Source organism: Idiotropiscis lumnitzeri, chromosome 18 (genome assembly GCF_059441095.1).
Source record: "Idiotropiscis lumnitzeri isolate Australia: NSW breed Sydney's pygmy pipehorse chromosome 18, RoL_Ilum_1.0, whole genome shotgun sequence".
NCBI classification, from domain to species: Eukaryota; Metazoa; Chordata; class Actinopteri; order Syngnathiformes; family Syngnathidae; genus Idiotropiscis; species Idiotropiscis lumnitzeri.
In genome coordinates, this window is record NC_142408.1 from 1175463 (window position 1) to 1197266 (window position 21804).

The 21804-nt window shown below is 44.8% G+C and overlaps 1 protein-coding gene across 3 annotated transcripts in view; it reads right to left on the reverse strand.

The window, feature by feature from the left end:
* The window catches only part of LOC148318848 (uncharacterized), a 163996-nt gene that overhangs the window by 76900 nt on the left and 65292 nt on the right, over positions 1 to 21804 (reverse strand). For all 3 annotated transcript variants that reach the window (XM_088280975.1, XM_088280976.1, XM_088280973.1), the window contains exon 3: positions 19099 to 19261. In XM_088280975.1, coding sequence (XP_088137101.1) covers positions 19099 to 19261 — 163 coding nt within the window. The remainder of the gene's footprint in view (positions 1 to 19098; positions 19262 to 21804) is intronic.

Sequence of the window (21804 nt, forward strand, 5' to 3'; positions counted from 1 at the left end):
CCGCTTATCCTGTCGAGGGTCACAACAGTCACTTTCACCAAATTCGTAATATTCCTTAATGTATGGAATCCAAATGGCTTTGGTGCCATGCTAATACTATTCAAATCGCTAACTACAAGTTCCACAAAACGGGACAATTGACTGCAACACGATCAAAGGATTCTCTTCCGTCGCTGACCACCCGGCAAAGCCAACCTTCCAACCGTCTGTCAGGGTGCATCAGGTGAGACCATCGTGACGTTTACTGTCGAGTGTGTGTGTGTTGTCGTGTTTGTGTGTGTCAAGAAAGGAGAAAGGACTCGAGGTCGTTCTCATTAGCGGAAACGAGAGCTACTGTCACTTCGAGATTGGAACGAGTTGCCAGACAACTTGCATCTCAGCTCTCTTAACACACACACGCGTGCACAATCAGTGACTCCTCCCCCCTTGGTCACGATGCCATCTTACACCAAGCGCATGTGCCAAACACAGTGACCCACATTTCCATCGAGTCCCCGGTGACACTTTGGACCGCTCCATCCACGATTCTCGTTGGAGCGCTGGTCCAAGCAGGTGACGAGCGACACGTCACAGAAAGCTGCGTGACAACGACTTGCCTCTCCAACTTCTATTCCTGGGCAGGTTTGCGCACTGCTCCATTTTGTGTCAAAGAAATCACCACCGATGCCACATGGGGCCCCGCGACACACACACTCGCCCGTCGTGAAAAAAACATGCCGCTGAATGGAAAACAACACTCGAGAAGGGGGCGGATAAATAAATGATGGTGTCCGGGCAGAGTGCGAATCGCAGCCGCGAGGATGCAAAAGGAGAGTGATTAAGGCTCCAGAGCGCCGGCGATAGGCCTCTTCCCGGTGGTCTCGGCGGACCCCGCAGATGAGGCTGAGAGCGCGCAGACAGGACAGCCCAGCTCTCAGCCCGCATCAGGCTGTCGCCGCCGGTGATGCCCGACCCAGGAGACCAGGCTGCGCTCTTTGTGAGATGGGAACAAACTCATAAAAGCTATTATTGCGCAGATGGTTTGCGTTGCTCTGCCTTAAAAAAAAAAGTGAGCAGCTCGGAATTCATCTGCGAAATCCGTGGCTATGTACGTCTCAACGTGTCGCATCCGCGACTCAAAGTGACCGCCTATTTGATTCCCTGGGCGCTAATTCTGCGGACATGTCGCCGCTTGCCGCTCAAAGAGAGAGAGCTCTCTCACAATCAGGGCGTGAAATGCTAAAGAGCTTCCAGCAAACACGCCTGCTGCATGGTGTTTTCTCCCAACGAGTGTTCATTTGACATTTAGTAAATCATTACTGTGTCCGTGCCCTTGAGGAACATACGAGCAGTGTAAAAAAAAAAAATTTAAAAATCATCTAAAGCCACACACACACAAACGTGCAACCTTTATTAACACCGTTAACATGTTAGGTGACCTGATTTCCGTCATTGCCAAAATGACACATTCAAGCGAGAAGTGTGTGATCACCGCCCCTCAAGCGGGAAGTCGGCTTAGAAAAAAGTGAGCAAAGATTTGTTTCTATTTGCGGTGACAGTATCCCTCCTGCTATATTGCGATTAATCATTTGTGCCGTTTTTTTTTTTTTTTGCATAGCTCAGTCCTCTCAATTATTTTCTTTGACGTCCGCCACCTGGAAGAGGAAAACGTTTGGGAATAAATAATATCGAGTCTCTCGATATCCCAGACAATTGCGGGTGGCTCTGGAATATATGCGCTAACCTTTTGGAATTTCGGTAGAATGTTCCGAGTCTCGTCGCGGGTCGTGGACGCTTGTGTCAGCTTTGAAGGCCCCGTCAGGCGTTCACACTTGTCCCACACGTGCTAAGCGTCGAATCATCGGCGGGCCGAGGGTTGAAAGCTGATAAAAACCCAAGCGATACGGCGGCCACACGTCTGTCCGCTCGCCTCTCGTCTGCGCCGACAGCTGATGGAAGGCTGATGGCGAGAGATACGCGTGGGGGAGATGGGACAGTAGATGGACGCCGGACATTTCATGGCATGGTGAATTTGGGCAAGGCTGGAATCATTTTAGGTGAAAACAAGCTCTTATTTTCCTTCTTGGATTCTATGTAACGGTTTGAAGCGGAAAAACACTTTTGGAGTTGAAAAAATGATTCCACTTTGAAATGTATCAAGATAGGAACGGAATTGTCTTTTATTGGACGGATCCCACTTGGGTGGAAATGGCACAACTTCATTCGAATGTGCGTAAAATAACAAAACGGACGGCATCACCCTTCTGGAAGTGAGCCGTACCGTATCGAATCGTAATATCACTCGCACGACCCCAATGGTTCCACTTTCAAATAGAACCGTACTTTCATCGTTTCACAACACAACATATGATGTGATTGGCTATCGCAAATGTCTATCAACTGTAAAGGCCTCCTTCCTCACACAGAAAAGGCACCCGCACGATTGTATCTGAAGGCCTTGGACCAATTCTGCGTTCTACCGGCATTACAAAATGAAAGAAAATCAAACACGAGGACATAATATGACGAAAATGTGACGTCAACGTGAAGAATATGATCGCATGATCTGGCCTTGACCGCCTACCACTGATCTGTACAAAAACGTGACAAACATGATGAAAAGGTGAGAATAAACACCCGAGTTAAGCCGCGCAAGTTGCCTCCATCTCATTCAACTTTTAGCGTACAAATCGAGACGACTTGAAAGCAAACGCGGCGGAGGATTTGAAAAAGGCACCTGTAAGACTTTTGTTCCATGCATCACAAATTTTTGTAGCAATGCTTTAAGCCCATTGTCTGTGTAATTGTCTCACAAAGAGCTCCTAATGTCTCCTCACGGCACTCCTTTTTAAATCCATAACCTCTTAAGGCGGCCATAACGCTCAAACCCCCGTAAAAGGTACCAACGGCGTGCCTCCGCGTTTCGTACGCTCACTTTTCATATCAATGAGTGCACCGAGTGGAGTGGAGCAATATCCACCATCAATTAAAGATGGAACAAGGAAGCAACAGTGGCGCTAATGTCGGCCTTGAGAGGCTGAGCGAGCAATTGATGCGCAATCAATAGCGTTAGAAAAACAGATTGTTTGAGCGACACTTGGAAAGGGAAATGAGGACGAGTGTGATTTGGACTGTCGACGCCATTGAACAACGGCGAAGGAATTAAGCCCTTGGAATATATATAAGATATACACACACACACAAATGTTTGCGTCTCCAAGTAAGAGGAATGATTTCATTTTGCTGTTGCCCTCGAGTGACTCCAACAACCAAAGACGGGTTCCATGTGTGTTTTTACATAGATAGCCAATCACAACGATGTTTCCGATTCCGATTTATTTAGTTACACAAATATGGAAATGGCGCTTCACTTTTCTCCAGTCATCGAGACACTGAGCCAAGACAAACACACACACACACACGCGCGCGCTGGCCTTTTGCCTCCGAGCGCTTCGACTTGCTCACGCAGATGCGACATATTCAAAGTCTGCCGAAGCCTCGCTCTACCTTGACGCTCGCCGGCCCCGACACCTCGGCGGAGACGATGCCAGGGCTGGGCGAGCTTGCCCGCCGTCTTCTCGCCTGACAGTCAACATGTTTACTATTGGTGGCTCTCCACGCATCTCATCCCACGCTCGTAAAGACGGGACAAGCGATGGCATTGCGGCGCCACGGGCGGGATTGAGGCAACCCAAGTGGGGAGACGCTAGAACAACTCACATGACGTTGACCTATTGTGTTCCCCCTCAGGGTGTCAACGAGCGGGAACGAGGAGGTTAAGCCATCTCCGCTGTGGTGGAAGTAACCAGGAATAGGCGAGGAAAGGATGTTATGAAGATTATTGGAAGAGCGTCGACAATGTGTTGTCATGGGGTCAGTAAGGAACGGAAGGCCATTTTTTTTTTTTTTTTTTTTTTTTAAATCACCTCGGTTCGGGTAAAAAAAATAAAAAAATCCATATGATGAATTTACAGGATGTCAGCGACATACCAAAGCCACAGGTGGTGCTAAAACTTAAAACAGGACATTCCATCGGTGTCAAGGCTTGATGAAAAAAATTCAAGATACAATAACGGAAAACAACTGACAGCAATGTCAAATGGCTCAATTCCAGAAGTCCGCCTCAATCAGCTGACTGACGACAAACGGCGTCGTTTCAACGCCATCACAAGCCACCGAGCGAGCTCTCGAATATTCTCGTGAATTCTTTTCTTGACTGCCTTCCGTTTTAACACAAAGCACGTTTCTCCCGGCGCCATTTGTTTGAATGCCGGCTTGAATTTAAAAAAAAAAATGAAATTGTCGGCAACACTTCCACTTTTTTTTTTTGCATGCTTGCTGACGACGCTTCACTAAAGCTGATCAAATCCACGAGTCCAAAATAACCGTTGAGAACACTCGTGAGGCACGGTGACGTGTTACGTTAAACGTCAGGGCCGTTGGGCTATAAAACAGCACTCACGGAATGACTCGTGTGCGATCAAATTGCTCGATCAGAACTAACTGTCGGATAATGAAGCTTTTATGATGGCGACCGTTTGACCCCAAAATGCGCTTTTTCTATTTCTCGCATGTTGCAAAAACGCTTCGTTCGTCAGCGACAAGACGGACAAGTTTGCGTTGATCACACGCGTGGGCCATGCAAATGAAAAGCCGTGTTTGTGAACTGAATATCGCGACCTGTGACCCGCTCCATGCTGTGCGGCGGTTGCCTTTCTTGTTACATTTTATAGGGTCAGGAGTTCACAGTCCATCCATCAACGTCTCGAGCGGCGTGAAGCTTATTTTGAGCCAAATTGAAAAGACTCCAAGCAGATGAATGGGATGAAGATTTATAGTTTTGGTCACCTAAATCCCGACAAACGCGGGCCCCCCCACCCCTGGCTACTTGACCCAAATGAGTCGGTGCCAATGTTGCTTTCGCCCTGCGGGGTCAAAAAGCAGCATTCCCAGGGGTCGCGGCAATATTATTTCCAGCTCCGACTCTGCCGTTAATTATCGAAGACACTTTTAACGAAAGCAGCCACTTGCAGAATGCACCTGTTGTTGATTCCTGGCTTCCAATGCCTCCGTGTTCGAGGTGAATTAGAAAAACAGCAGGCGACGGCATGACTTGGACAAACGAGTGCACAACAGCAAATTGAGGCCGAAAATGTCCTCCATCAAAAAAAGGCTTTAAAAACTAAAATCTCCTAATCTTGTTCAGTACCAGAATTCCGATTTGAGATATTGACAAAAATGGCTCAGAACACTGTATTGATGGCCAATCCCTTTTAATGGGATTATCCTTGATCTACTTGAAATAATCCAGCACAATTTAAAAAGTACAGGTTGGTCGCATTATTGTGATTTGCAAAAGAAAGACGAGATTGAACTCACAGGAGCTTTTCAGACTGGCAAATATTGTGGCTTTTTGAAACAAAATTGAAAAAAAAAAAAATCATATGCAGATGCATCGCAATACATTGGAATTTGTATCAAATTCAGAAATCATTTATTTCACTGGATAAAATGATGAAGCTAGTTCAAATTATTTTTGAAGGAAATCAAACTGAGTTAATTGAGTTCAAAAAAATTTGGATTAATCACTTGAGTTAACGCTTTCATTTTGACAGCCCTAATATATATATATATTTATATATATATATATATATGTGTAGACACTGTTTGCGTATCATCGTACTTGGCTAGTTGTTTCACTTCTGTTTTGCCAACACTGAAATCAATATGTGTCCTAACTAGTGGGAATAAGAGTTCTAACTATTATCATTTGAAGTGGGAATCCAGTACGCATTATCGGGGCTTTTTATCCCCGGAGATGCAAAGCTCTCCTTTCTGCATGTGACCATCGTGACCTCCGCCCCCAACCTCATTTGCATGTGATTTTCCTCACAAGCGCGTAAACGTGTGGAAAAGCGGGCGAAAAGAGGCTCGGGTCGACTCCGAGGCTCACACGCGCACAGAAAGAATGGAAATGGAGACCGAGGCACACCAACGGCAAATTAATTTTTCATAACATCATGCTCAATACAAAATGCAATAAGTGTTTCTTGTAAGACGACTCCCAGGCACTTATAGCACTTGAGCATGCGGCAAGGTACTCCTCAGAGGTCCGGTCTACATGTTTGTCTGACTTACTTTGACTCCGGGAGGCTGACATCTGATGCTGAGGATGCCCGGGGGCTGCAAGAGAGGGCGCACAGGACAGCGGGGACACACTCCAAGCACGGCGATCATCCTAATCCTTCACCAGCAGATTTGCCCTCCGCTGGAGAGGAACAGCAATAATCCTGTTCTCCGCCGGCATGATACGCAATCTTTTCATTGTTTATCCTCTCAGTTTGGCCGCTTGGCTCTCATCACATCAGCAATAGGCCTCACGGCGGCTTATAGGACTTAAGTCTTCTAAACTACACAAGAACTGAACAATTAATCAAAATCAAAAATGGATATTGCAGTGTAACGGGATACAATTTGAAACTCGGAAAAGACGCAATATGGAGGGGAAAAAAGGAAGCTAGATTGGAAGACCGTACAGATGTGCACATAATGGCACATATCGACATAAAATGTTGTGATATTTATCGCCATGAAGCACTAAGTTGTCTACAAACTAACAAACAAGTGATTTTGGACATGGAGACATTTGCGAGCTCTTTAAAAATATGACTGAGCCACTGTTCCAGCACTCATTGCGACTATTCCCACGGTTCCGGTCAACATTTGTTCCGTTGTGTTTTTTTAATCAGGATAACACATCAGCGACTGTGACTTGCTGCCCAGAAAATTCCCCACCAAAAATAACCCACAAATGACAGTTTGTTCAAAGTCGTGAAGGATAAGTGGACGTTCTCACTACAAATTTAAGGGATATTGTGCAAACAATGTGCACTTTTAAAATGAATCCATTTAAATTCACCTCACCGAGCTACTTTGAAAAAATAGAAAGTGATGTTTTGTGGTCCAATATTAAAAAAAAAGGAGAATACGAGCATGAGATTGTCCAAACTATGAGTGAATTTTTTAAGCCAAATATTTTTGCTTGTTTTCACTGCATTCCAGTCGGGCCCAACACAGTCGTCGTCTCAACACTTTGCTTTTTGGCTAATTGGCGTCGGTGCAATGAAGTCACCGCTGGCATCTTCCGATTTGCACGGGTCAGCTGAACGTCCGGAAAAGGCCGCGAGGGAGGAGAAGCCACATTGACATGCAAATGATGGTCTCAAACTTTATTGAGCGGGTACATTTAAGTTAATTTGCTGTTGGGAGTGGCTAATTGAAGTAGGCTCCTCCAGTAATTCTTAAGGAGTCAATGCACCTGATTTAGAGGAGGCCCGCTCGTAGATCTCGCGATTGACAGCGCCGTTAACTCCGCATGTGACATAACCGCTGCGGAGACAGGAAGTCGGAGGTAAAGGGAGCAGCGGTCGAGGCGACCTTGGAGCGCCGCGTGGTTCTTATGCTCGGCGTATCGGCACCTTCAAGGCCAATCAGAAATGTTGCAGGGGACGCCTGATGAAACGCTGCCTTTCCCTTTGGGAATGAAGCATGCTAGCTTGGCGTCTTGAATAATTAGCGGGATCGCAACGGTAAGACACACACAATATATATATATATATATATGAACAATTAAAAGTCGAGCATGGAGAGTCTCTGTCCCCGGATTAAATGTCATCACACACACACACACCCTTTTTTTTATGTTAACAGTTTGTCTTGAGATGAGTGCCACTGAAATGTCCTAAAACAACAGCTCTAACGGCGGCCTCCACCGTTTCGGCAGCACAGCACACTTGTCATCACACAATCACAACCTCATTCACCTGCTGCCATTCAACGCAAACGCGTGTTGCTACTCGGGCCAAATGTCCTCTTTTGTGTGTGAAACATGCTTGTCTGATCACACTCAAATCCACTTATCTATATAAAAGTGTGTGCGCCTCTTTGCCCTTTTGCAGATGTGTGTGAAGGACCGAGCGGAGGCGGGGGGGGGGGGGGTCTTAAAGTAAAGCGTCAGGCCATAATTGGGTTACGGGGGCCAGTGATGGATTAAAGCGCGGCCAGAGAGACGCGGCAGCAACATTAGGGTGTCTGAGATGTCAGAGGCAGAGCGCTCTCATTAATCGCCTGGGCCCGTACTTTACTGCATTAGCTGTATTAGCAGCTACGACTCGCCAAGCACTTTGAGATTTCTCGCTGAGGCAGGCCACATTCTTGTCTTACACTTCTGGTAACTGCACCGAGAAGTGGGCGGCGGCTCTCACTTTTTAATCGACGAATAGAGGGCAAGACAGCGGGAACAATTAGAGGGGATCAACAAGATTATTAATTCATACCTTGTGACCGAAGCACAAGCTTATGGGAGTGCAGAGGAGGCCTTTGCTGACCAACCAATCGCGTTGAGCTCGCTTGATTGTCGAATTTAAGAGATTGGTCGTGAAAGAAATGGAAATCATCGTTCTTCTCTACTTGGAGATTTTGACATTCTAGTTGTTCGGAGGTGTGACAGAAAACTTTCAGGATTGGTGTCTCAAAAGTTTCATTATTTTTTTTTTTCACGTTTAACTGTCCACCCATCAAACGCACTTCCTTCCTCACTTCCTTGGGGGGCATCCCCTCGCTTGGGGAGAAAAAAAAAAAAATCACACGGGATGGTGTTCTTCTTGGCCAGTGATTTTTTTTTTAAATCCATCTTGCATTTGACGGAGGTCATGAGTCAGGGGCGGAGCCTAAATGAGAATGCATGAGCAAACGCTCAACCTTCATCCACTCAGTCTTTAAGAAAAGTGAGAGCATCGTCACTCATTCCCTTTCCCGTTGTCACCCCCCCACTTTGCCGCCGCCACCCTCCTGGGGCTAAAATCTGGGACTTAATCATAGCTGATGAGCGGCCATGATTACCTCCGAGCTGGTCGTTAGCCTCAGCTAAGCCGCGGTGTCGGGCGCTGGCAGAAATGTCCCATCGTATTATTTACCGGCCTGGTCTCGAGTTGCGAGGTTGGCTCAGCCTTTTCCTGCTTTCTCACCATCCGTGTTCACAATGATCCATCTATATCCAACATCTCATTCGTTAGTCGAGGGGGGGGGGTGCTGTCTCATGAGCAACTTGCCGGATAATCCTTTCCTTTCATTCAGCAATGAGATGCTTCCATTGGAATAAAAGATGATATCATTGTTTTACAGGAACTGTTTTTTTTTTTAATAAAGCAAATATCTTTGGAGTCAAGGATAAACAAAAAAGGTCACTAAAAATTATGTTATGAAATAAAGTAGATTACAATTTCTGTCGACTTCTCTTCTGTGCGGCTGCACAGTCGCACCAAAATAAATACGTTAAAAATTAACCCCATCAGCTCATTACTTTTCTTTTTTTATATGTAAGGTGTAGTTTCAATTAGTTAACATTATTTTATTAGTACCATTGTTTATATTTCATTTCATGTTTTTACAATTTTTTTTTTTTTTTATTTTTGATCATTTTTTGTGCAAAACCATTAAGAGAATCAGTGTCATCATCATTAATTAAAATATTATTATTATCAATAATAATAATAATAATATTAAACGTGAGCAAATTAATTATTCCAGAAAAGTGTCAAATTAAACTGGTGACCCTTTTAATTAATTAGTACCTCCAAAAAAAAGGGCGACCGCTCATTACGGCCTTCAAATCTACATCTATGGACAATTTTGATTCTTCAAAAAACCTTCAGCGGCCTTTTGCGGAAACGGACGTGCCTGTTTTATGTTTTATGTCCATGCAAAGTCCACATCGGACGTCCAGAGCCAAGATTCAAACCCAAACCCTCAGAACCGTGAACGACGGCAAACACTGCCCAAATACTTTCATTCTACCCCACGCGAGCAACCCTGCTTCTGTACCTTTGCAGGTTTCTCTGACCAAGCCGAGGCGGACGCGATGAGCTGCACCAAGCGCGGCTTGTTATCGGATCACTCTCGCATAGTGCACAATTTCCCATGAGCGTCCTTTGGTACCTGATCTGTGCGAGGAAATAGAGCACTGGACAACCTACCCCGCACCCTCCCTCTTGTTCTCACAGGCAAACGCGCATGCACACACACTTGCGGTGCGGCGACACACACACACGCACGCACACACACAGGTATCTGTTAGTCTAGCGAGCGCCTCCATTCACATGGAAAGGGCTTGTCTTCCAACTCCGGGATGAGGTATTAGCTTTCCCCTGCGGGAGACTTCTAATTAGGTAATTGACTGATGCATAAAGCAGGTGCCTGTATCCGTTACAGCGGCCCGACCTGTTCATTATTAAACACCGACCCTCTCGGCCACTCGTGCCAAAGCTTACGGCGAAGGGGAGAAAGTGGCCGACGGCTTTGGCGGGGAGAAGGGACACAACTAATTACACTTTGCTGGTTACCTGAGTGCTGATGCATCTTGAATGAGGCGCTTGCAACTCAAATTCCCACCGAATGAGACGACCCGCCGGCTCCATGTCACCGTCAGGCAGTGGTGGGGAGTAACAAAGTACGAATAAAATAGCAAATAGATTTTTTTTTTTGGGGTCTTTTGTTTTTCCGAGGACTTTTTATTTTTACTCCCGCTCGTCTATCTTGATGTTGGTCTCCGTACTTTGTCAAAATCGTCTCTTTATCATTACAACACGACCTAAGAGACCAAGAAGGTCAACAACCGCCGTCAAGCAAATTGCAGCTTTTAAAAGCTAAGTTTGACGATCCAGAAATTTAAATTGTGGCTATCAACAAGATCTTTCCGAATAGTTTTCGGAAGACTTTTCATTCATGATATCTGTGACGCATTAAATCGAAGACAAAGACATGTGGAATTCAAATGGGCCTAGAGTCAAAACTGGAAAAAAAAATAGTTGAGGGCCTCATTTGGCGGATTGCAGAATCCTCAAAATCGTAGAAAAGCCGTCTGGACGGTGACACGCGCTGGCGCCATATTGTCACCCAGCCTGACATGACATCACCATGCAGCGCAACGCAAACCCGTTCACCATTTCCAACATTTACCACATGGAAGGGAATCTTACAATATCTCCCGTTTGTTCATCTCCGTTCAGCATCACGACCGTGAAAGAAATAGGCCAGGATTATTCAGACCAGAATTGCATTCCTGCTGAAATGCAGAGCGGGAGTACTTTTGCCACCTCTGCTGTCAGGACTTTATTAAAGGCGGAAAAAGTCCATCTGGGGAATTAGTTGGGCCGAAAATAGCGTGGTTGCATGACAAAGCGCGCAACGCCTCGCCCTCGCTCGTCCGCCCATCGACAGACGAATGAAACCGGAGCTACACTCCTCCGAGAGGAAAGGAAAGGAGAAACTGCTCGAGTGCGAGCGGGCAGCACTTCATTCTGACATTTTGACACCAGTGAAATATATAAAGGATCGGGTTGCGCTGTTCAGCCCGTAGCCGAGTTATTCACATCAGCAGGCCAAACCATCTTCATATGGATTGAGAGCGGAGACAAGAATTGATTCAAAGTGCGTGCGTTGTGCGTTGTGCGCCGATATTCTGCGCGTGAATACGGGACAGCCAGCTGCAAAACATGACACGCCCCCCCCCCCCCTCTCCGAACGGTCCATTTTAATTCAGCGAGATACACATTTCATTTACAAGTGTGTAAATTGGAAATGCGTTCAATCTATTTGGACTGGGCCAGACTGCTGGAGGCGGGCCAGCCCGTAAAGTTTGGCCATCAAAGACCATAAATTGGATCATACTCTTAAAACGGACATTTCCATTATTTGAACTTGTGTTCTGTCATCTTGTGAAAATGATGAAAGATTGCGCGCCGTGTAGCAATGAGGACCACTGCCGACTTCTGCTTGTCATTTTCTAACCGGTGATCTCTTTTCCGACATATTTTGCTGCAAATGTTTTCACACTAAATAATTTGACCATCTGAGCCATGACACCCAAAAAAAAAAAAAAAAAAAAATGCTCTGAGTATTTGACTCTGTAAGAACAGCAACTAGTTGAGTTTTTGTCATAGAAAATGATTTCTAGACAGAATATAATCTGGGTGACCGGCAATGTCACTTAAGGACACAAATGAAATATTGGACTTCACTTACTGCCAACATACTGTATCAAAATTCCAAAACGTTTAGCAAAGGTAAAAAAGTGCAAATATTTCAGTGTTTGGAGTACGTCGCCACCTCTGACATCAACGGAGAAAATATGGCGTTACGGAACACAAGAGTCCATCTTTCACTCCAATAAAGGAAAACTAAAAAGGGACTAGCTCTTGTGACAAGGACGCCAGTCCATGACCAGATTCTGGCGTCATACGGAATGTTTATCCCAAACAATCCCTAATCTGATCTAGCATAATCCAATCTCATCTACAGAGATCACCAATCGGCAGGTCGGACGTTCGCAACAGTCTAAAATGAGTATCATGGAAGATTTGTGACATGTAAATCACCTTGCGTTTTACATGTGAGCTGGATTTCCGCCAAATACGAGAAAATAGAGACGTGACGCGCAACGACACCGCACAGCAAGTTGCTTGTACAAAATCTCGATATTCTTCCAGCACAGCTTTCAAATGATCATCTATGGATTAATGCCATTGTTCCCCTGACAAAAGTTTCTGATTGGACTTTTGCAATCGGTCCCTTTGCGGTCCAGCCGGTCCAGCCGTCGTACGCTGGTGAAGTGCCCGCCGTAATGGATTCGGCAATCCAATCACGGAGGCTTAGCGGTTACAGTACGAGATGGCGTTCATCACACAGATGTGGCCACTCGTGATCAACCACATCGACCATCCCCCACACACACTCCCCCCAAAAATATCAGACAAATCAAACCCCCCCCCCCAAAAAAAAGAAAAAAACTAAATTAAAGCAACAGTATGGCTTGTGCTTTTTGATGGGATATTGTGCTATTGGGATCACATTAAATGCATCCCGACTTTACAAGCATGTTGCAAACAAAATCCACTTAAGCCGCCTCCTGGTCTGTGCAAGACAAATTAAACTGTTCCTCAATCTTGGAGGCTAGTTTTTAGATACGCTCCCGTATATTGTCAGGGCAATGCTGCAATTCAATAAAATAAACAAATAAATAAATAAATAACACCACCATGGAGAGATTCTAGTTCAGGGGTGGGCAAACTTTTGGAGTGGCAGGCCACAATGGGTTCTAAAATTTGACAGAGGGGCAGAGGAGTGTTTTGGTAACGTCACCTCGCAAAAGTGAACAAAAGCATTAGAACAATAGATAAGTCTTTGAAGAACCGCAGTATTTAGAAAATAAAACATGAACAAGGTTTATTCATTTCATTTCTTTCAAGTTCGGCGGGCCGGATTAAAACGTTTAACGGGCCTCATGTGGCCCCCGGGCCGCAGTTTGCCCACACCTGTTCTCATTCATTGTTTCCATTTTCCAAATTTTTGTCAAGGAGCATTAAATAGCCAAATATATGTGCTAACAATGAAACTAAATGCCTCATCAGCATCTGGATTTTAATTGTCAGATCAAAAAAAAAAGATGTATACACGTATCGGAATAAATAAGTCTTATCAGCCCTTTTAACTTTAATTATCACTTGCCTTCAACTCCAACTTCAACAAAAACATCCCTCGTCTCAGGAAAATGGACAGGAAGAAGATAAGAACAATTTTACTCCTTGGTTCCACTTCAAAAGTGGAAAAGATCCAATAAAAATCATTTTAACAACAAGTCGGACAGAGGAGAGGACTCACTCCCTCGCTTTCTCGCTCTCTCTCTCTGTGTGAGCCTTCATCGTCATGTTTGGAATTGACCCCAGAGCGACCCCTTCTTCCTGAACCAGAGGGAAGTCTGTCAGGATGCACAGCAGCTGGTTGAAAGCGTTCAAGTCAAAGGCAGATAACGTGGTTAGAAAGTCAAAGTGAAAAGATTCCTCTCATTGAGCTTAAGTTATATTTTTGGCCCTGAGCATTTCTTTGCTTGCAATTGAAACAAGAAAGAAATAAAAAATGACGGATTCCAAGCGGATGCATGATAAAGACACAAAGACAGCGCACAACATTACCGCCACCTACAGGACTGGAGTAAGTGTGCAACTTCTGACTTAAACACAACATTTAAGCCACCGTTAAATTCACTTTCAGGAATTTTGGTTGAAATTTTGGCCTCACATTGTTAATATTGCTGCTGTGACATTAATTATTTCTCAAACTAACTTAACTTACCGAGCTAGCGTCGGCTACTTAGCGAGCTATCTGGATTCCTATCTAGCTATTTGAAAAAGTTGAAAAAAAAGTGTCTGGCATGCTTCTTGTGAGTCTTTGGCAGAGGTTAATCTTTTTTTTTCCGTCATTTCATTTGCATCGAGAGGAGCGAGCAGCCACCGCGGCAGCAGCCGTTAAGGGAGCAGCCACAGAGATTAAACAGGACGAGCCAGGGTTTAATCTTTGCCCTTCACATCGCCTCGGATGCAAAAAGGACCGCAGCTCGGGATTGTTGAGAGGTCATAAAGCCATCATGCCAAAGAAAAGGCGGCGACACCTCCCCTCTATGATTAAAACAATAAATCTGATTAGGCCTCTCTTTCTTGTTTTGGAGGATTTTTCTTTTTCAAGGACTCGACAACATGCGTGAGCGCTCAAAAGCCATCTCATTTCATTTGTCTCCCCAGGTGTGCCCGGACTGCACGTGAAACCCAATAGTAGATTAAAGTGCCAAAACCCTGAGAGGAAAAAGGCTTTTAGGAACCTTTAAAAGTGTGTTTTTAGGGCGCACTAAAACCAACACACGGCACCACATGGCCAAGATGGAGACTCATCGTGTCCAACAGAGGATGATGGAGATGAACGGGGAGAAAATCCCCCAACTGGACTGGGTCAGTCTGGCCGTTTGATATCTTGACCTCCCTCAGCCGTATTTCTTATCAGTGATGGGAAGTAATGAAGTACAAATTCTTCGTTACTCTACATGAGCAGATTTTTCACATATCTGAGGCCTACATTTCAATAGATGCATTCGACTCCTTACTTTGTCAAAATACCATATATATATAGATATATATATATAGATATAGATATATATAGTCAGGCGATGACATTACATTTTTTAATTTTAATTTAATTTTTAATTAAATAATTAATTAATCACAAAAAATGTCCATGATTAATTTTGATATTTGAATAATATCTTGGAATGAATGCAAAAATCACCAAATATGAAGTATATTTAATTTAAAGACTGTTCTAATAGCTTTCGTTGAATCTTGAATATGATCCAAACGGAGACATCTTTACAGGCATTTTTCTTGGAGACATTTCTTAAAACTTTTGAAAATATTAAAAAAAATGTAAATTCATCTCCAGAGTCTGCACATAAAGATTATTAATGCAGAGTTAAGACTGAATGCAATAAAAAACAAAAACAAAATAAGACTTCTTCAATTCAATGTTAAACTCGAATGCCATTGTTGTTATTTTTATTTATCACCAGAACATTTTAACGTGTCGTGGTGCAGGGAATAAAAGAATGTCGAAAGGCGCAATCACACACAGAACACAGTTGATTTTCAATTTCTATGTCCCCCCCCACCCCCCCCACTGACTTCAGATGCAATGGTGAAGTAAACCTTTTAATTCCTGTCCGCAGCGACTGGGCCCCCGCCAGGGTGCCCGTGACCCCTTCATACTTGTGCTTGTAAAAGCAGCCACAGGGGGTCCCAACAAGTGAAGAAATGGAAGCCATGTGACACAAGACAGTGCCTATAAATATGTTGGAGATCACAGGGGCACTTAATGCAGGGGTGGGCAGACGCCTTTTTACCAGAACGTCTACAACATCTTAAAAAGGTTCTGTCGTGTCATATGAAACCAATAAAAAAAAAAAAAAAAAGAAAAAAAAGAATAGTGGGACTTCCTCCCCGACGGGGAAAAGGCTTGCGCCGAAACTCTTCAGTCCTCCTTTTGCTTTAAAGGCACACTCACGCCACATTGGATTTTTTGTTGTTGTTGTTCTTGTGATTTAGTCACCTTACTCCCTTTATCTCGAGCTTCCTCTCATCCCCTCGCAGAAGGTGGAGGTGGTGTGGGTGGCTGAACATTTTTGGAAGGATTCATGATCCGAGCGAAGGAGTGCAAATGTGTTATACTGTTGAAGCAATTCTTCTCAAAGCGACTGACCACAACATTAGGTACACCTGCGCGAAAAATACAAAATGCATTTTCAGTTTGGGATCGCAAACTACCTATGGCAGTTTTTGTTTTTATATTTGTGGTGGAGAACTGCACAATATCATGCTGTGCACCTCAATGTAACAAAAAAAAAGAAAAATAATATAATATTTATTTTTAGTGGGTAAAAAAAAAAAAATAAATAAATATGTATATGTATATATATATATATATATAAAATGAACTAGTTCCTTTTCTACACTGGTGACATAACCCAAATTTCCGAATATTTAAGACACGACACTTTAATACCCCTAAATGGCAAAAGAAATATCCGATATTTGTCCGAATCTTGCCGTTCTGAGACCTTTCGATGAGATTTTCCTCTTGGCTGGACCAGCATGGCGAAAAGAGGAACAGTTAAGATAATGTCTCTTACTTTTTGTCATTTCGCTTTTCTCCTCAAAGGTCACAATGACCCGTTAGTACCCGCTCGTGCCAAATGAAGAGGTTGCCACGGCGTAGAAAAGGAGCAGTAATATGGCGGCGCTGACTTTGGAGATTGGCTCTCTGTCCGAAAGACATTAAAAAAATAAATAAAAAGCCTTTAATGGGGCAGCGGCCCGCTAATGAACACGGGCCGGCTGAGGAGGCCGAGAGGAGAAGCAAAGGAGGAAGGCAATCTCTGGAAATGATTACAGACTCATTTCCTTGTTTATCCTGCCTTTGAAAAGAGAACGAGAGGCCCCCTCCTCCTCCTCCCAAACCCTCCATCCCAATAGGCCCTCCACTTATTGTGTCAAAATCACCGCATGCCGCCCCCCCCTCCAAACTCCCATCGACAGCACCCGCCACAAGCCCCCATTGGTCCATCCTTAATCACTCTCGCTCCGTGCTCTTTCACTTTTGCCCCCATGCTTTGGAAGATTTGTTTCAGTCTTTCACTCAACTATTTCGCCCTCTTCCCTTGTGCTGTCCGCTATTGTGGAGTGGAGGGTCCCACTTGTAAACAATTTCCCCACAAGATCAAGCTGGGTCCCCCCCGTCCCCTTTCATAGTGGGGCTCCGGCCTTGTCTGCCTTAAGTGGCCGAGCTGGCTGGGCTCGGGGTTAATGGCTGGAAATCTCCAACGAACCTCTCCAGCAGCTGGCTCCAGAGAACCCTCCTTCTCATCTGATCCTTTAGCCATGCCTTTCCTTCCTTTTTTTTTTTTTTTTTTTTGTCGCTCCCTCCTCCCCCCTCGCTCTCCTCCTCTGCCAACCCCAGGAATTTTTTTTTTCCTAACAGAAATCTGGCTTTTCCTCCATAGTGGCTCAAGGCCGGAAGAAAACCAAGGAGCATAAGTGAAAATGGGGCTGTAAAGCTCACCCCCCCCCCATCCCCCCGACCGGCCCTCCTCCTCCATTTCCCCTCGCTCTATGCTTGTCTGCTAAAAGAGAAGAATAAGAAAAGAACCTCCATTGGACATGTCTTTCATTTTCAAACATGGGTTCAAAGGCACGGGGAGATTTGGGCCCTTTTGTGAGAGCTGGAGGGTAATGACAAGAGGGGCGGAACAACGTCCAATTCCAAACAGCTTCCTGGCCTATTCCGCGCCGACTTTCCCCGAGCCAGCCGAGGCCTAATCAACGCAAATCTACACGAGCTGCAGAAAAGCTGTTTCCAGTCCTCAAGTGCTCCAAAGTAGCGCTGGAGTGGAGGCTGTCGGATGACTGCTGAATCCCGCCGTCCGCCTCTTTAGCTTCGGTGGCAAACACGTCAATGGAAGGTCAACAGCGCCACCGGATTTACAAGAGAAAGGCTTTAATCATGTATTAGCAAGAGACCACTGGCACTATTTTTGATTGGAGGAATAAGAGGAAGGTTTTTGCAAAGAATTCAAGAGATCAGAGATAATTCAAAACTGACATTTTTCAAGTTCCTTCAAAATGATCTTTTTTTTTAGGAAAAGACAAAACTTCATGAACAATTCCAAAAGCATGCTCGCTCCAAATCCTTCAGGAATAATAAAAATGTAATAATTAGGTGAGCTCAAATCAAACCGTTTTGATTTACATTTAAATCGATTACCAAATGCTTCTAACATGATTTAATGTATGTTTTTCAAATTGCGGCATTGGATTGTATCTTTAATTTTTTACTATTAGGTCAACATCACCACAATGTGCCTTTGGTCAGGTTGCAGAATAATAAAACTTAAGTGAGCAAACTTGTGCACGTATTTGTCATTAATTTTCAAATGGTTGTGATTTGGCGGTTTTTTTTTTTCAGATTATTTCATTGTCCACGCATTCATTACCTTTTGCATGCGCCCCTGAAAATGCCGTCTACCCTGTCATTACGGGGTAACTGGCCCTTGTAGAAAATCTCTGAGGTTTTCGGTAACATTATTTCCAGTATTTATGCATTTCTCAATGAAGGCTGAAACAAAATGTGCTTTTAATTTTCATCAGATAAGCATTTATGGATTGATACAATCCATCAATGAATACTTAATTAATCCCGTTGGGGAAATTCAGTCAATGGACTGTTGAATGTTGTCAAGCTTTTTATGTCCACACTCATTATGAAATGATGAAAACTTTTCAGTAATGTGAAATATATAAATATATTTGTTAAACAGTGCACAGTCAGCTTATTGGGAGTAGAAAATAAATAAGGAAATAAGTGTGGGAAAATATATATATATATATATATATATATATATACACACACACACACACACACACACAATATTTTTAAATAATTCTAAATATGTAAAATGATTGACCACATTATTGCTCCTGGTGTAAATATAACCACACACTGAAAAAATCTGCACAGGCTTCAAGCAACAAAGTGATAATATACACAAACATCAAGCAAGCCAAATTTAAATATGAAAACACACACACACACACACACACACACCGGCCATGAGCACTGAAGAGGAAGATGTTGGCCGACATGCCCCGAAAGAAAGAATTTGCTGTTGTCCTCCATCACACCTACCTGTTTTCTTCACACATGGCTTCCTCCTCCTCTTCCTCTTTTCTGGGGCAGCACGAGGCGCCTTCACCCCTCCCCGCCTCGCCACCACCAGCCCCCCTCCCGCCTCCACCTCCTCCATCCATCTCTCCTCGGTCGCCGGCTCACATTGTCGTCTTCTTCCCACCTGCAAACACACAAACAAACGGCCCTCCTTCATCTGTCCTCAAACCAAAAAAAAGGGAAAACAAAGCAGTCCACTTCGCCTCGGCACGCCCTCCCATTCGCCCCCTGCTGCCCTCGCCCTCCCCCCCCCCCATCCCTGTGCCATCACTGCTGTCCAGCTTTTCACTTACAATTAGCTTTGCGCCCCTTTGCACTCGTCAACTGTCGTGAGTTTAGCACCCAGTCATGAGGGGCCTTGACAGATCAAGCTAAGGCGCCCTGACACCACTGGTGTGAAAGAAGATTCTAATTCCGGATAATTAGCTGACGAGAGCATGGTAAAGGGTTGGGGGGGGGGGGGCAGTGACGTGTACGTGTGTGGTTGGGGGGCAGCTGAGGCAAAGTGGCACAGTGCGCTAAGCACTTTTTGTCAGCTCGATGTTGATCCCTCTTTCTTGTTGTCCGTCTTGAGCGTTTTCAATCTTCACTCGGCAACTGACCTCAATTTTTGGAATCTTACAAAGTTTTTGAAGAAAATCACCGAGAGTTGAGCACATACTTCACAAAATAATGCAGAAATGTTAAAGTCCGGAATGGCCACAAAGTTTTTACAATATAAAAAACAAAAACAACTCGCATGCTGAGATTCCACAAAAATGCTCGTTTATTCAAGCTGCGAGAGTTTAGTTTCTTGAATTCAAACCTGGTTTTTTTTGGGGGTTTTTTTTTTTTTACAAACATTCACACATTTCAAAATGGAAAAAAACATTTGCTATTTTCAAATTTCCCCAAATTTAGCATCAAGACATCCTCACACACAAAGTTGGCATTGGGCAGAAGAGTGCGTGTTGTCAAACACTCAACACACACACACACACACACACCAACAGGGCCTCTGCGTGTCGACAATGTGGAAAATCTTAATCGCGTCATTAACACAACATAATGCAGGCTCTGCCTTTAGAAGACGCGACACGCCCCGTCAGCACAAAGATCGACATCGTGCAAACACACAACGATGAAAAGAAACGGACGGCGAGGGCAGGTGCAACTCGAAAGCAAAATTAAAGCGCTCATCAGAAACTATAGTGCGCGCTGCGGTTTAGGGTGTGAAACACATCGCGTGTTATGTATGCTTTTGTGTGCGTAGGTTAAAGCCAGGGCAAACACCTTCTAATGGCCACGTCGCCAGCACCTGCGTTGACACAAAGACGCAAATAGATCATATTTACACAATTGTCTGACCTGCTGATACACGTTACCATGCAGACTTTGAAATCTGAACATGACTGGCAAGTTTACATTTGGTGATACTGGATGTGTACGCTGCAATTCTTGTTTTTCCCATGATAGTGGTACCTTCATTTTACGAGTTTATCATGTGACCAACCACCGCTTGGTCCATTTTGCTTTATGTTGCAAGCCAAAACTGAAGTTAGGAAGAAATTTAGAAATGAAATTTGCAATTAGGCACACACAGGGAATAAAGAACAGCATTGGCACAAATTCTGCACATCAGACTATACAGTGGCATGTGCAGACGTGTCTATAGATTGACACGTATGGCCAAATGTGTGCTCTCACACTGACACATGGTTACATACAGTACATGATTGTGCAGACATGCAGATCTAAAAGCACACACACACACACACACACCCACCCCGCCAGGGAGCCTGGTTGTCTTGGAGGTAGTCTTGGCTTAATGTGGGCTTAATGCAGGGTGACACTTGTGATGTCACATTCTTTGCACCACCGGCTGCGTTGTTAATGGCCATTAGAGGCATTCGAGACGCTCTGATTGGTGAGCTGGCACAATGTGACCCAGTGTGTGTGTGAATGTGTTTGTTTAAGTATGCGCAGCGGCACCGACGGTACATATCGGTTCAAATCGTGACACCGCCAATTGAATGCACAAAAATGTCAATCTGCCTCACATGACGGGCTCATGCGATCCTTCGCCATCACCCCGCCCGCGCTCTCAGCATTTCAACACATTTAGCCCGTTAAGCATCCATGCCTGTCCACATATCATCGGGCTGTGACCCCAACAGTTAAGCCTGGCGCCGGGGCCCCCGCGTGTGTGCGGAGTGAGCCCATCCGACCGTGGCCAAGGTGGGCCCCGGCCAGTGGCGTGAGCCAGACACAACGGGCACGAGCGATGCTTTTGAAATGATATCTATTACTGTTAGTGACAGCGGTTCCGCAGCGGCGGCCTTGACGCTGCCGCGGACTGACAAGCTGAGCAGAGTGACGCTGATGGCGGCGGGCACAAATCACAATCGCTTTACTGCATCGGCGGCGCCACGCTCTCCCTTAACCTCGGCCCCAAACCTTTGCTCTCCCCCAAAAACTTTAAGCTCACAGAGGTGGGAAGGAGAGAAGAGGGAGGGAAGGACAGGAAATGGGAGAGAGACGACTTGGTTCTACGGGGACGTATCGTTAGCCTCGTCGCACAATCGCGCAAGTCATTCAGAACTCAACGTCGCAATTAGCAATATCAGTGCGAGGATTCACTCTTTAAGACCAAGTACCGATACCACAAGTACTTTTGATAGAAGACAT